Genomic DNA, 15,323 nt, shown 5'->3' with positions numbered 1-15,323 from the left:
TCTTTCACCCCCACTTTCATTCTTTCATTTTTGTTCACTTATCCATTCTTCAAAAAATTCTTTAATTATTATTATGTGCTAGTCTTTGGGAATGCAATAGTGAGGAAAACTGACAAGGTCCTGTAGGAGAGACAGTGGTAAGTGAATAACCCACCCTTTCTTTTAGGTGGGGGTCAATGTTTTCATACTACACTGAGATGTGCTAAGAGGACATGGTTTTTTAGTTCCTAAAACTGATATATCTTTCTCACCAGCTAGTTGTGATAGCTCAAGTTTAGACTGAGGAATCAGACCAGACTCATTTGGGCAGGCAATACTGTCTGACAGAGTCAGCTTTACCTGGGGACAGACCCTGTGCTGTGCTCTTTGAGGTGGGGTCAACGTTTGGACACATTTCAGTCATGCCCAATTGTTGTGACCTTATAGACGGTAGCCTACCAGGCTCCTCTGTCCATGGGGTTCTCCAGGCAAAAATACTGGAGTAGGTTGCCATTCCCTCCACCAGGGGATCTTCTGAATCCAGAGATTGAACCTGAGTCTCTTAAGTCTCCTTCATTAGCAGAAGGGTTCTTTACCACTACTGCCACTTGGAAGGCCTAGGGATAGGCCCCGCTGCTGCTGCTGCTAAGTCACTTCTGTCATGTCCGACTCTGTGCGACCCCATAGATGGCAGCCCACCAGGCTCCCCCGTCCCTGGGATTCTCCAGGCAAGAACACTGGAGTGGGTTGCCATTTCCTTCTTCAACGCATGAAAGTGAAAAGCGAGAGGGAAGTTGCTCAGTCGTGTCCATCTCTTAGCCACCCCATGGATTGCAGCCTACAAGGCTCCTCTCTCCATGGGATTTTTCCAGGCAAGAGTACAGGAGTGGGGTGCCATTGCCTTCTCTGAGGGATAGGCCCTACTTGACCCCAAAAGAAGGGCTTTGCTGGGTATGGAGGCAGGAAGACCCACCAAACGTCTGGTGACTTGGGTTTCTCATGTGTTTGTGGTTCAGTTGTTCTCATAGGTTGTGGATAGGGAGCAGGGGGAAGACTGGGTGGGTCAGAGTAGACTTGTGGTACCCAGGGATTCTGAGAGCAACAGAGGCAGGGCCCAGTGGGTTTTCAAGCAGCTCCATGATCCAGTTATTAAATCCCAGGTGTTACAGCATAAGGATGAGTGTTAAAGGGACTTTCCTGGCAGGCCAGTGGCTAAGACTCCACTTTCCTAACTCAGGGGGCTGGGTTTGATTTCCACATGCCACAACTGAGAGTTTGTATGCCACAACTAAAGATCTTGTACACTGCAATTAAAAAACAAATCCCACATGCAACAACAACTAAAGATGCCACATGCCACACTGAAGATTGAAGATCCTATGTGTCACAAGTAAGTCCTGTGCAGTCAAATACATAAATACACACACACACATATATTTTAAACAAGGAATGAAACTTAAGAGGGAAGCCAAGTGAGTCAGTGACTGAGGGATTCAGGGTGAGGAGGTTGTGAGCAGAGTGGGAACACTAGTCCTGGATGAGGAGCATGAGCTGAGGAGTCATGATCTACTTCATAGCTGCCTACTTAACCTGTAATCCACATGTGCAACTCTACAGTGGCTACTTCTTCTGCCTCAATATTCCCTCCTACGGGAATTGGAGTTGGGGGGAAAACTGCTCTCAGCTCTTATTTTCTTATCATCAGATTCAAATAACATTTGCTGAGCACTTTTGAGATGCTAGAGACCATGCTTGCTTTTCCATCCTGCTATAGATTGAGGATATGTGTCCCCTCCCAATTCATGTGCTTAATCATGAGCCCCACTGTGATGGTGTTAGGAGGTGGATGATAAGGTAATCAGGGTGGAGGCCTCCTGAATGGGAGTAGTGACCTTATAAAAGAGACACAGGAGATTTCCCTTGCCCCTTCCACCATGTGAGGGCACACAGAAAGAAGGCAACCATGGCTCAGTAGTAAAGGATTTGACTGCAATGCAGGAGATGCAGGAAATGCAGTTTCGATCCCTGAATTGGGAAGATCCCCTGGAGAAGAAAATGGCAACCTACTCCAGTATTCTTTGCCTGGAAAATCCCATGGACGGAGGAGCCTGGTGTTCTACAGTCCATGGGGTCACAGAGAATTGGACATTACTTAGTGACTGAGCACACACATGCATGAACCAAGAAGGAGGCTCTCACCAGACACAGAATCTGCTAATACCTTTATCTTGGGCTTAACCAGCTTCCAGAACTGTGAGAAATAAATGGTTGTTGTTCAAGCCAATCTATGGTACTTTTGCAATAGTCCCCCAAATGGACTAAAACCTATGTTAAAATAATTAATTCCTGCAACAAGTCCGTGAAGGTGGCATCATTATGTTTATTTTGCAGATGAGGAAACTGAGGTCAGAGAGGTTGCCCCAGTCGCATGGCTGGAAAGTGGTGTACTGTTTCTGGCTCTGGGTCCAGAGTTCCTTCTCCTGTATCACATTGCCTTTATAGCCAGAATATGTCAAGTTGTCATATGTAGAAAGGAAGTCCCAGAATGTTGAACCAAGATGAGGCAAAAACACCCCTGTGAGAGACCAGGTAATAAAGCCTGACACACAGTGATGAGTGCCCCCCCCCCAGTCTCTTTCTTGGAACACCCCTCAACACGCCACAGCGTTCACAGGAGACAGGCAGTTCTCAGTCTGGACAGTGTGGGGTGTAGGCGTTTAGAGCTGGTGTGACCTCAGAGAGGGTACATGGGAGTGGAGAAGAAGAATGGGCAGCTGTGGGAAGGTTTCAAACTACAGTTTGCTGACGCCACTGTTTCACCCACTGCTGGCCCCATTCATGCCCCTCCATGGCTCCAAAAGTCCTTTCCATTGAGAACTCTTATTGTACCCACAGCTCCCAGGCTCAAGAATTTCATGGAAATGTGAAAATTTTAACAATTAGGTAACAGAAGGTTAACAATGTTTTATTTTGCTGAGAAACAAAAATCAGTAAAACAATAAACTCTAAAATCTACACTTTCCAGCATGGCATTAAAATAATTTAACATTAAGGTGGGAAGGATTAACAACAAAGTAGCCTTATACATTGAATGTATTTCACTGAATGGACATTAATACAACAGTCCTGTTTTTCCCCTTTTGTTGTGAATTGGTGGAAACACTTGTGGATGGGTGTTTGAGAGTCTCTGCATTAGACAACTCCCCATAGAAAGACAACCAAGTCCCACCCTTTACTGCACATCCAATCCATTCATTTGATTGATAAGTAATGTGATTAAACATGGATATGACAGATACTTTGCCTAAAAAGGATTTTTCCAAAGTGTGGGCCATTAGAGGCAAGTCCTTTTTGGGGTAACACCTGAAATCCTCATGGAAAGTGGTGGAGACAGGTGTCTCATTTCTCAGATGATGAACACCATCCATTCTGCTCCCAAACCCAGGTCTAGAGTATGAAAGACTCCTGGACAAGTTTAAGGAAATGTACATGGTAAAAAGTCTGCCTGCAACGCAGGAGACTCGGGTTCAATCCCCTGGAGATCCCCTGGAGAAGGGAATGGCTACCCTTTCCAGTATTCTTACATGGAAAATTTCATGGACAGAGGAGGCTTGTAGACTGCAGTCCATGGGGTCACAAAGAGTTGGACATGACTGAGTGGCTAACACTTTCACTTCACTCTCATGCTCAACCAAAAGTGATAAAGTGATTGAAGTTTATTTAAAATGGGGAGCAAAACCCAAGGCCTGGGCTTCTGATTGAAGGAGGCAGGTTGAACATACCCATTCAGATCTGTTCCCTCTTGTAACCCCTCTAAATTAACAATGATAAGAGGATTTTTTTTTTAAAAGCACACACTCTTAAGGATTAATAGAGGAGAAAAGATATGAAAGAAACAAAATTTTGGAAGATGGAATGGAATAGGGCTAATTCTGGGTGAGCAGAAAAAAAGTTCAGGGGAAATGTCAAGGGCCTATTTACACCATGGGACCTTTTACAGACTCAGACAGGGCTGGCACCAAGTCCTTCTGGAGAGATGGGGTAAATGTGAGGCTAAGCATTGGAGAATTGGCTACAAGTTTGTTTAAGCAGGAGTTAGATTCCAGGTGCATCCACAAAGTGAGGAAGATTGTAGATTCATTCTCTGAAGAGTTCAAAGAAGAGAGTCTGCCCAAAAGAGTAGTGGCAGGGTTACCATGTAGAAATTGGAGGTGTAAAAATGCTATTAAAACAACCAGGACACAATGTCTGTCAAGAGTATGTGTAATGTGTTGACTATGGGAGAGAATATTTGAAACTGGGAAGAACTGAGAAAATTCTAGTTTTACTGTTTTTTTGTTTTTTGTTTTTTTCCTATAAATGGGCCACCCTTCATATGAGTATGAAGAGTCCTTAATCCTTTTTCTGTTTTAAACTATTGCCTTCTTCCAGTTTTCTATCACCCTCTGTGTTTCATTCCAGGATCTCTTGACTTCGTGGTTCAAAGGTGTTCTATTTGGAGTATTCAAAGTTTCAGACACCCACAGTCACAGGAGAATGTGCCTGCTGACGTCTCTCATCATCCTGTCCCTCTTCAGACATAGATTCTCAGTGCAGCAGCAGTGACTCTGCTAATAATAATTTAAAGACTTCTCTGTAGTTAGGATTCTGCCTGTGACCTAGACATGCCTTCTGAGACCTGGACGACAAAATGCAGGTAGTGGATGAGGGACAAAGGCGGAGAGTGAGGGACGCAGGCGGAGGGCGAGGGTCGCGGGCGCAGGGTGAGGGATGCGAGCAGAGGGTGAGGGACATTGGCGGAGGGTGAGGGAAGCGGTTGGAGGGTGAGGGATGAGGGCCGAGGGTGAGGGATGCTGAGGCGGGTGAGGGACGCGGGTCATGGGTGAAGGACACGGGCGGCGGGTGAGGGAAGAAGGCAGAAGGTGAGGGCTGCAGGCGGAGGGTGAGGGGTGAAGACAGCGGGTGAGGGACATGGGCAGAGGGTGATGGGTGAAGGTGGAGGGTGAGGGACGCCGAGGCGGTGAGGGACGCGGGTCATGGGTGAAGGACATGGGCGGCAGGTGAGGGACGAAGGCGGAAGGTGAGGGCTGAAGGCAGAGGGTGAGGGGTGAAGTGGCGGGTGAGGGACACGGGCAGAGGGTGAGGGACGCGGGCAGAGGGTGAGGGCTGCAGGCAGAGGGTGAGGGGTGAAGGTGGTGGGTGAGGGACGTGGGCAGAGGGTGAGGGACGCGGGTGGAGGGTGAGGGCCGCAGGCAGAGGGTGAGGGGTGAAGGCGGCGGGTGAGGGATGCGGGTGGAGGGTAAGGGATGCGGGTGGCGGGTGAGGGATGTGGGTGGAGGGTGAAGGACACGGGCGGAAGGTGAGGGACGCTGAGGCAGGTGAGGGACGCTGAGGCGGGTGAGGGACATGGGCTGTGGATGAGGGATGCGGGCAGAGGGTGATAGGTGAAGGTGGAGGGTGAGGGAAGCTGAGGCGGTTGAGGGATGAAGGCGGAGGGTGAGGGACGCAGGAGGAGGGTGAGGAGTGAAGGCGGCAGATGGGGACGCTGAGGCGGGTGAGGGCCGCAGGCAGAGGGTGAGGGGTGAAGGCGGCAGGTGAGGGACACGGGCAGAGGGTGAGGGACGTGGGCGGAGGGTGAGGGACGCGGGAGGAGGGTGAGGGACGCTGTTGGAGGGTGAGGGACGCGGAAGCGGTGAGGGACATGGGCCGTGGATGAGCGATGAAGGCGGAGGGTGAGGACACGGGTGGTGGGTGAGGGACGCCAGTGGCGGGTGAGGGAAACGGGTCGTGGGTGAGGGACGTGGGCGGCGGGTGAGGGACACATGTTGGGTAAGGGACCTGGGTGTTGGATGAGGGATGCTATGTGGAGAGGCTGATCTTCCTGGACGCTGTGGTGGAGCATCTATTCTCTGGGCCCTGCTCCATAGATAGATGCAAAGGGCAGGCAGAAGCAGCAGTGGAGTTTCTGCAAGAATAGTCTCACGATGTGGTTGTGTGTATCTCTTGGATGACTTGACCTGAATTAGTAGCAGTCAGGCTTAATTCTATGTCTCCCAGAAATAACTCTGTAAGTCATTCTGTAACAAACATTTCTTTTCTGCTTAAACTTGCTGGATGGAGGAAATCTGAGGACTCTCTTTTCCTCCACCTCACCTCATGTTCTTGAATCTCTTGCTCTGAGAAAAGCCAGCTGCCATGCTGTGAGCTACCTTCTAGAATGACCCACATGCCACGGAACTGAAGCTTCCAGCCAGTAGCCAGTGAGGAGCTGAGGTCTACCAACAACCATGAGAATGAACCTGGGGGCAAAATCTTCAGCCTCAGCCAGTCCTAGAGTAGCCCGGGCTTTCAGTTTAACTAGCATCTTGCGAGAGACCCTAAGTTGCTTTCAGATTCCTGACAGCCTGAAACTCTGTGAGATAATAAATGTTAATCTTTTAATATGCTAAGATTTGGAGTAATTTGTTCTAAAGCAGTAGATAATGACGGAGAAGGCGATGGCACTCCACTCCAGTACTCTTGCCTGGAAAATCCCATGGAAGGAGGAGCCTGGTAGGCTGCAGTCCATGAAGTCGGGAAGAATCGGACAGGACTGAGCGACTTCACTTTCACTTTTCACTTTCATGCGGTGGAGAAGGAAATGGCAACCCACTCCAGTGTTCTTGCCTGGAGAATCCCAGGGATGGGGGAGCCTGGTGGGCTGCTGTCTATGGGGTTTCATAGAGTTGGACACGACTGAAGCGACTTAGCAGCAGCAGCAGCAGCAGCAGCAGTAGATAATGAATACAGATTTTAGTTCCTGGGAATGGGGTGTTGCCATAAAAAACCCTAAAATGGATGTGCTTTTGGAAGCAGGCTATGGGTTTTGAGGAGAATGTTAGTGAAACATTAGGTGCACCCGACTTGTAGAATTTAGGGCTTTAAGTAAGGAAAATCTTTTTCTTTTTTTGAGAATTCTTTAAGCATAAAGATTTTTAAATTTTATTTGGAAATAATTTTTGACTTACAAAAAAATTGCAAAATATTTCCCAAATAGTCTTCACTCAGCTTCCCTCAATGTTAACACCTTATAGAATCATAATACAATGATCAAAACCAGGAAATAAATTAACATTGCTATAATACCAGTAATTACACTCTAAGCCCTTCCCACTGATGTTCTTCTAGTTCCAAGATCCAGTCCAGATGCTGCATTGCATTTATTTACCTGTTATTTCTCTTCAGTTCCTCAGTCTTTTCTTGTTTTTCACGACTTAGACACTTTTGAACAATACTGGCTGTCATTTTGTAGAATATCCCTCCATCTAGGTTTGATTCAGTGTGTTATGCATTAATATTACAGAAGTGATGCACCTCCAGTGCATTTATCAGTGGGCACATGAAGAAAAATCTTATGGAAACTTAAAGAGAAAAGGAGATTTTCATTATGTTGTAGCAGAAATCATTAGCAATGCTGTTTTCAGCAGCAAGGTGGAAACTAGAAAATATACTTAATGAAGTAGGTGATCTACTAAAGGATTTCTAGATAAAGAGTGGAATGTGTCTCCCGATTTTTCCTGGCTGCTTATTGTGAAATTTGAGGAGAGGGGAAAATCAGGGGAGGGACTATTAAGCACAAAGAAGCTGGGATGTGATAGGTTGGAGGCTTCTCAGCCTCTCCAGATGGCATATGGTTCTAAAGCTAAGAAATTGCTCTTAAGCAGAGATCAGATCCAGGACACTGTCAGGAAAACCTGAAGGTGAAGCCAAGGGTGTGACCATAAAACTTTGGTTATGGCAGTAGAAATAGCAAAGGTGGTGCCTCACAGTGCCTTTTTGTCAAGCCAAAGGCCCTCTAGGAAGACCGAGTGTGCCTTACAGATCCTCTCAACCAAACATAGAAAGTTTAAGAGTACGGTTTAGCCAAAGATAAACAATTCACCTCAAAGAGATTTGTGAATGTGGTGTTTTACACTAACGGAGTAAGCCCTACTCCTGATACCAAGTTCAGAATGTGTGTGTATGTGTGTGTGTGTGTGTTTGTGTGTGTGTAAAGGAATCTGTTATATGAACATGATCGTATGCAGTTGTGGGAGCTAGTTAAGCCATCTCTGTAAGGATGTCTGTGAGGATTCTTTGCCTTGGATGCTGTTACTTGAAGTCTTCAGGGCAGGCCGTGAGGACAGGCAGATGGATTTAACAGGGGAAAAGGCTGGCACTCACAGAAGCTGGACCCACAATGCTGGACTGCTCAATGGAGTACCTGTTGCCTTTGATCTCAATGAAATGGGTGTCCTGAAGAAGCTGGGGCTCTTCTTCATGGACCCAAAACACACACCTGGCCCAGGAGTCAGAGAATCTTAAGGGAGTCTAGGGTTGGCAGAGCAGCTGACACTGCTGCCTCACACCGGTGCGGTGGCCCGATGGACAAGTGACCAAGTGGGCAAGCTGACGACGCCTGCTGCTCCACGGCCGTCCTCCACATCGCGCACTGGAGTCTCCCTGTGGCCCATCCTACGGGGATCGTATGGGAAAAGGATTTCTGGGAAATGTAGTTCAGCTGAGCCAAGTTGGCACATGACCAACCAAATACATCAACACCTTATTTTGAAGAATTTCAAAGTGAAGCTGGTTTTTAAAATACATTACAATGAATACCAGTATGCCCTTCATCTAGACTTGTTAATTGTTTTGATCTACTCACATCTCAGTATTTATATGTTACTGAAACATTGGAATGTAAGTTGTGGATATCATGACACTTGCCCCCTAAATACATCAGCTTCTGTCTCCTAAGCACAAGGTCATTCTCCTATATGACTTACATAATTACATTCAAGAAGTTTCATACTGGTACAGTAATATTATATAACATAGAATACCTATTCAAGATTTTCCACTTGCTCAATAATGATATTTATATCTTTTTTGTAGATCAATTTTAATTAGCTAAAGCTGAATACTTTCCCTGCACAAGGCACTGTTAAAAGATTTAGTCAATAACTATTCATTGATCACCAGTATGTACTAGGCCCTGTTCCACTGTAGAGAACACAGCTAACTGGTAAGAATCCTGCTTTCATTAAGCTTATATTTTAGAGCTCTCCAGGGAGTACCAAATGATCTATGGGACTAAAGCCATCAAGAGCTATGAAGGGGGGGTTGGGGAGAGAATGGGGGGTAAGAAGGTGGGGTGGATGATGCTAAGGTGGGTTGGCAGTGTAGGCAGGAGAGGAGGCTGCAGAATTAAGTAGGTGATTGGGAATGTCTTGACTCGAAGATGACTGTAAGCAAAGACTTGGTGAGGGAGCAGGCCACGAGGTGGGAGCAGGGCATGCTTGAGAAGAGAATAGCCTGAAGACTGAGTCAGGGAGAGGGTGGGAGGGGAGGGCAGAGAGGAGGCAGGGTGCGCAGCCTTCTTTACGGTCCAGTAATCCAGGTTTTTGTATACTATATTTTGTTATATGTTGTTAAAGCTATTTAGTATAGTTCCCTGTGCTATACAGTAAATCTTTGTTGCTTATCTGTTTTATGCACAGTAGTGTGTATTCTATTAATTCCATACTCATTCGTCCCTCACTTTCTGCTTTGGTGACCATAAGTTTGTTTTCAGTGTCTGTGAACCTGTTTCTGTCGGGGACCTAGACCCCACGTGCCCCCACGGCAGCACCTGCATGCTGCCACTAAACCTGGTGCAGCCAACAAAGAAAAAGCTCCTTGCATTCCTTGTGCTCATGCTCTCACATGTCTAGAGCGCCCCGCCGCCTCTGCTGACTTGCTCATGGTCTTCTTTTGGGCTCTCCTTGAGTCTCCAACACTAGATCAGACATCCCTGCTATGTGCTCCTATGGTGTGGGGTTGGGGACCCAAAGCTGAGGTGCACAGAGGGAGACACTGGGAGAAAAGAGAACCCTGGACACAAGGAGCTGCTACAGAACATCTGTTTGTTCAGATCAACTTGGACACCCCATTCTGTGACTCCATTGAAAGGAGCATTTTTGTCATGGCCCAGGATGACTGAGTCATAGTCAGATGTGTCTCACACATTCTGACAGTCACTGGCCACCTTTAGCCTGAGGGACAATGCCCAAAGCATGATAATATTCTGCTTTTATGCATTCCATAAAGAGGGTACTTTTCTTTTTTAAGAGTGATCAGTTTCATTGGCCCTTAGAAGTGGTACCACAATAGCATCTTTGATTCTCTCCCAGAGCCCAGTCCTTTAGAGGGAAGCGCCAATGAAAACAGGGTAGCCTAGGTCCTGACCTGGGGCTGAAATTGCTTACTCTGCCACTGGCTTATGTGTGGCCCCAGATAATTTGCTCCTCCTCCCCAGATAGTCCTTTATTCACTTGTAAAATGGGTATATTAGTTTTCACCTGCCTCAAGGTATACTGGGAGGTATAATTAATGGTGATTAAGATACTTTGAGAGGCACAGATTAAAGGCCACATGTAAGTACCCATCATGATTAATGGTATTTTTTCCTTGGAACACAGTGGGAGATGCCCCTCTTAACTTATTTAACTGCATCTTAGCTCCCCATGCAGACAAGAGACATTATAACCGCCAGGCTGGCCCCACAAGAGACCTTTAATGCCTTGGGAATCTGAAGACCTCCTAAAAGTGATTTGAATCTCTCTTATCCACCTTCTTGAAACATACCCTCAGAATGACCTGACTTGAAAAGTGGCAGTTTTATGTATCGTGAATAATCTGCTTAATCCCAGGCATTTCACTAAGTGCAAAGGGATGGGTACGGGAAGAGAAAAAGGCTTATTGTTGTTAATTAATATGCACTGAATAACTTCGTAGTGGTTCAAGCTTTTCCCAGACCACAGAGAAAACCCAGACATCTGTGAGCCAGCCAAGGACCCATTTCCCAAGGTGGGGAGAAAAGTGACTTATTAGAGGGCAGGGCTGAGACCCTGTTGGGTCCTGGGATTCCTGGGCCTCGGGGCCTCTGCTCCTGAGAAGGGGCCTGTTTGGTGGTTCCCACTAGACGCTCCAGCCTCATCTCACAGAGCACGAGGCTCAGCGCAGGCTGCCATGGGGCGTGCTAACCACCTGGTTTCCCTGGTGGGCCTGTCGTAGGAATATGTCACCTTGGGCAGCAGGGTTCTCATCCTACCTGCTTCCAACCAGCTGCAGGGCCTTGGCCTTATATGCCAACTTGAGCCCTTTGAGGACAACATGCACCCCTCAGAGGTGGGGGGGGGGATCTAGGAGACAGAAGGCACAGAAGCCCCACAGTGCCTGCTGTACACTAGAGTGCAGCACATGCTCCTTCCCTTCACCTCTTCCCCTGAGGAGAGCGGACTCTGCCTTTACAAAGTGGCTGAGCAAGTGCCCAGGAGGTCTGCACTCAGGGCCTGCTCCCGGGGGCTGAGTCCTGTCGCTGCTTCATCTACACAAAGTCATTATTGTGTGTCGCAGAGTGAGACAGGTCCTGCCTCCCAGCCCAGTACCCCAGTGGGGAGGGACATCCCTGGGTTCAGGCAGGAGGACCTGGGGCAGCTCCTGTCGTGGCCCTGAGGGCCTCTGAAATCCAAGAATCTTTCAACTAGCTGCTGCCACGCTCATGATGCTAACTGAAATGGAAGACAGAGAGGAGTATGGGAGGGGTGAGGAAAAGCCATGTGTTTTTAAATTGTTAAAAAAAGTGTTTTTGAGTATTTAAAAATGTTTTTTTATCATTTAATAGACTCCTGGTATTTAGAGTTTATTTATATGTGTATATTCAGAAATGAACTCTGGGGACTTCCCTAGTGATCCAGTTGTTAAGGCTCCATGCCTTCACTGCAGGGGGCACAGGTTTGAACCCTGATTGGGGAACCAGGATCTTGTCTGTCACGCTGTGTGGCCAAAAAAATTGTTTAAAAAAATGAACTCTGTTTCTGTGCCTGTAAAGACACATTATGATGGCATTAACTGTATTTGTATCCCAGTCCATCAGCTGGGAGGGGATTGCTTTGTTCTTCTTCTTGATCAGACCTGTCCTGGAATATGGGCTCAGTTTTGGTTGCCACACATTAAGAGGGACACAGACAAAACTGGGCTGAGCTTGGAGATGATGCTTGGCTGGTGGAAGGAATGGCAGAGATGAGAGCTGGAAGGAAGGCTTGAGGATGGCGCGCTCACTGTTTGCAAGCACCTGAGGATAAAGTGAAGGACAGAGTAAACCTAGGGGTCAAAGGATGAGGCTTCAGAGAGATAGCCCTTGGCCCATAAGAATGAAGACATTTTTAGTGTCTGACATGGTATGGACAACTGTGGGGATGGATTCCCATCAGTTAATGTCTGAATGAATGACTGACCAAGACCATGATCCAGGGAAGATGACCCAGGGAAGGTGTGTTGACTTAAATCAGAAGGTCTCTTTCAAATCTCCAGAATATATGCTTTATGATTCTGGAATTTTTCTCAATTAACTATCCATGGATAAGACATATGGTAATTTTCTATGAACCAGACCTCTTGGTTAGTGGGAACAGTCCTTGGTGATTGCTTATGCTTTGTACTCAGTTCAGTTCAGTCGCTCAGTTGTGCCCGACTCTTTGTGACCCCATGAATTGCAGCACGCCAGGCCTCCCACTTTGTACTAAATACTACTAAATATTAGCTTAATAGTTAATATTTTGTACCATGCTCTACAAAGTTGGAAAGTGTGGCCAATGCAAACTCTAAAAGCAATCCACAATTCCCTTGACCTCTTAGGTCAGTGTAGGTGGGAGCTGCTGAAATCGTTTGACCGAATTACCTGGTTTAGTGATCCTGGCACAACACCTCTGAGGGCTTGCAGGCCCTGGGGGATTACTCTGGAAGCAAACACACACATTGAGCCACAGCCAGTAGGGGCCAGTGAATCTAGATGGTCCCTGGAGGACACCTCAGTCCACCATGGGTCCAGTCAGCCTTGAGGACTGAGGCCTAAGCAGCTCATAAGTTAAGAGAAGGCCCTACCGGTGGTGGGGGTTTGACTCTGGAGCCAGGTTCCCTGAAAATGTCTTCATTTCTTTGCATCTCAGTTTTCTGATCTTTGAAATAGTGACAATAATAATCATGCTTGGTTTATGGGATGTCTTAGTGCAGTTTTAAGCCATATTGTCTTCAGAAAGATAAATACTACAAACTTAGGGGAAAAAAATCACTTTAAATGAAATTGAACGCATGTCATTAAAGCACTTTAGAAGAGTATCTGGTATATAGCAAGTGGGATTCACATTTTGAAAAACTCTGGTTTGCTGAGAAATCAACCCTGAAATCTCATAGGCGGAATCTCACAGGCATTCACTAGATGGTTCAGAGTGTATCTGAAAAATGAGCAGAATGCTGGGGACCTAGGAGCTTGCTTCCTAAGGCACCTTTTGGACTTGTTTCTGCTCTTAGGCTAGTGGTCTTGAGCGTGTGTCAGAATCCCCTGAAAGGCTTTTCAAAAGCAGATTGCTGGGCCCCACCCTGGAGAATGTGAAGAGCTTTTTCAGGTGATGACAACATTTGAATCAGTGAACTTTGAGTAGAGTAGAGTACCCTCCATAATGTGGGTGTGTGCGTGCTTAGTCGCTCAGTGATGTCTGACTCTGTGACCCCATGGACTGTAGCCCGCCAGGTTCCTCTTTCCATGGGATTCTCCAGGCAAGAATACTGGAGTGGGTTGCTGTGCCCTCCTCCAGAGGATTTGCCCGACTCAGGGATTGAATTCGCGTCTCTTAAGTCTCCTGCATTGGCAGGTGGGTTCTTTACCCTCTTTCAGTTAGTTGAAAGTCTTTCTGAGAGAAGGGGGAATTCTGTCAGCAGATGGCCTCCAGGCTTGAACTGTAACTCTTTGGATCTCCAAAGAGTTTAGATTTGGGGCTTACCAAGCCTCGATAATCATGTGAGCAAATTATCTCTTTTTAGGCATCCCTGTTTGTCTTGTTTCTCTGGAGAAACTTGACTGAATAGAGCACTTACTGCAATATGGCCATGGGTATATTATGATGCATGTGTACTCTATTTTTGCCAAAAAATTGAAAGCACATTGAAAAAAGTTTTGTTTGAAACGCTCATTGCCCACCTGAGCTGGAAGTGAGTGATGGATGGCCGTGTGTCATTTGCTGTTAGTCGCTCAGTCGTATCTGGCTCTTTGCAAACCCATGGACTCTAACCCGCCAGGTTCCTCAGTCCATAGGATTCTCCAGGTAAGAATTCTGAAGTGGGTTGCCATTCCCTTCTCCAGGGGTTCTTCCAGAGCCAAGGATCAAACCTGTGTCTCCTGCACTGCGGCAGATTCTTTACAATCTGAGCCACCAGGGAAGATTGTGGTGTTATTTGAATTGATCTCATTTAGCATTAGTCAAAGAGGGATGTTGTTGCTGGGGCTATATCCCTGGTGACAAGGTTCAGGTACCAGTTTGATGTTTTACCTAGAGATGTTTGCCTAGAAATGTTTTGGTAGAAATGACATACTTTTTTTTTTTTTTTTTTAAAGGCACTGCTCATTCCAGAAAGATTCCTTTTTGTTATTAAACTTTTATTTTGTATCGGGGTCTTCCCAGATGGCACTAGTGATAAAGAACCTGCCTGCCAGGAGACATAAGAGACACAGGTTCAGTCTCTGGGTTGGGAAGACCCCTGTGGAGGAGGGCATAGCAACCTTTTCCAGTGTTCTTGCCTGGAGAATCCCATGGACAGAGGAGCCTGGCGGGCTACAGTCCAGGTCCACAAAGAGTCGGACGTGACTGAAGTGATTTAGCACAGCATTTTGTATTGGAGGATAGCTGACTAACAATGTTGTAATTTTAGGTGGACAGCAAAGGGACTCAGCCATACATATACATGTATCCATTTTTCCCTAAACTCCCCTCCCATCCAGGCTGCCACATAACTTTGGGTGCTAAGTAGGTCTTTGTTGGTTACCCATTTTAAATATAGCAGTGTGTACATGTCCATCCCGAACTCCCTAACTATCTCTTCCCCCATCCTTCCCCTGGCAGCTGTAAGTTCATTCTCTAAATCTGTGAGTCTGTTTCTGTTTTGTAAACAAGTTCATATGTATCATGTCTTTTTAGATTCCTCATATAAGGGATGTCAAGTGATGTTTCTGCTTCTCCGTCTGACTTATTTCACTAGTATGACAATCTCTAGGTCAGTCCATGTTGCTGCAATGGCATTGTTTCATTCTTTTTAATGTCTGAGTAATATTCCATTGTATATATGTACCACATCTTCTTTATTCATTACAAATGTTATAGTTTTCAATTTTCTATCTTGGAATATTTAGTCTTGCAAAAAACAATTAATATATCCTGACAAGAGCTCTAGGAGGCAGCAAGTGTTGTTCCTATTCTGTATCTGGTGAGACTGAGGTCGTAAGATTGACACAC

At 46.5% G+C, this 15,323-nt stretch overlaps 1 protein-coding gene across 1 annotated transcript; it reads right to left on the bottom strand.

Moving 5' to 3' along the window:
- Positions 1-5,013: 5,013 nt before the first annotated feature.
- On the bottom strand, positions 5,014-8,443 carry LOC123465840 (leucine-rich repeat extensin-like protein 5). Its single transcript, XM_045165896.1, has 3 exons — positions 8,352-8,443; positions 8,182-8,296; positions 5,014-5,817 (listed from the first exon to the last, which is right to left on the bottom strand). The coding sequence occupies exons 1-3, from the start codon at positions 8,441-8,443 to the stop codon at positions 5,014-5,016; spliced, it is 1,011 nt and encodes a 336-aa protein (XP_045021831.1).
- Positions 8,444-15,323: the final 6,880 nt, after the last annotated feature.

The sequence above is a fragment of the Bubalus bubalis genome, chromosome 5 (assembly GCF_019923935.1).
Source record: "Bubalus bubalis isolate 160015118507 breed Murrah chromosome 5, NDDB_SH_1, whole genome shotgun sequence".
NCBI lineage: Eukaryota > Metazoa > Chordata > Mammalia > Artiodactyla > Bovidae > Bubalus > Bubalus bubalis.
This window is presented reverse-complemented; position numbering and strand designations above follow the sequence as displayed.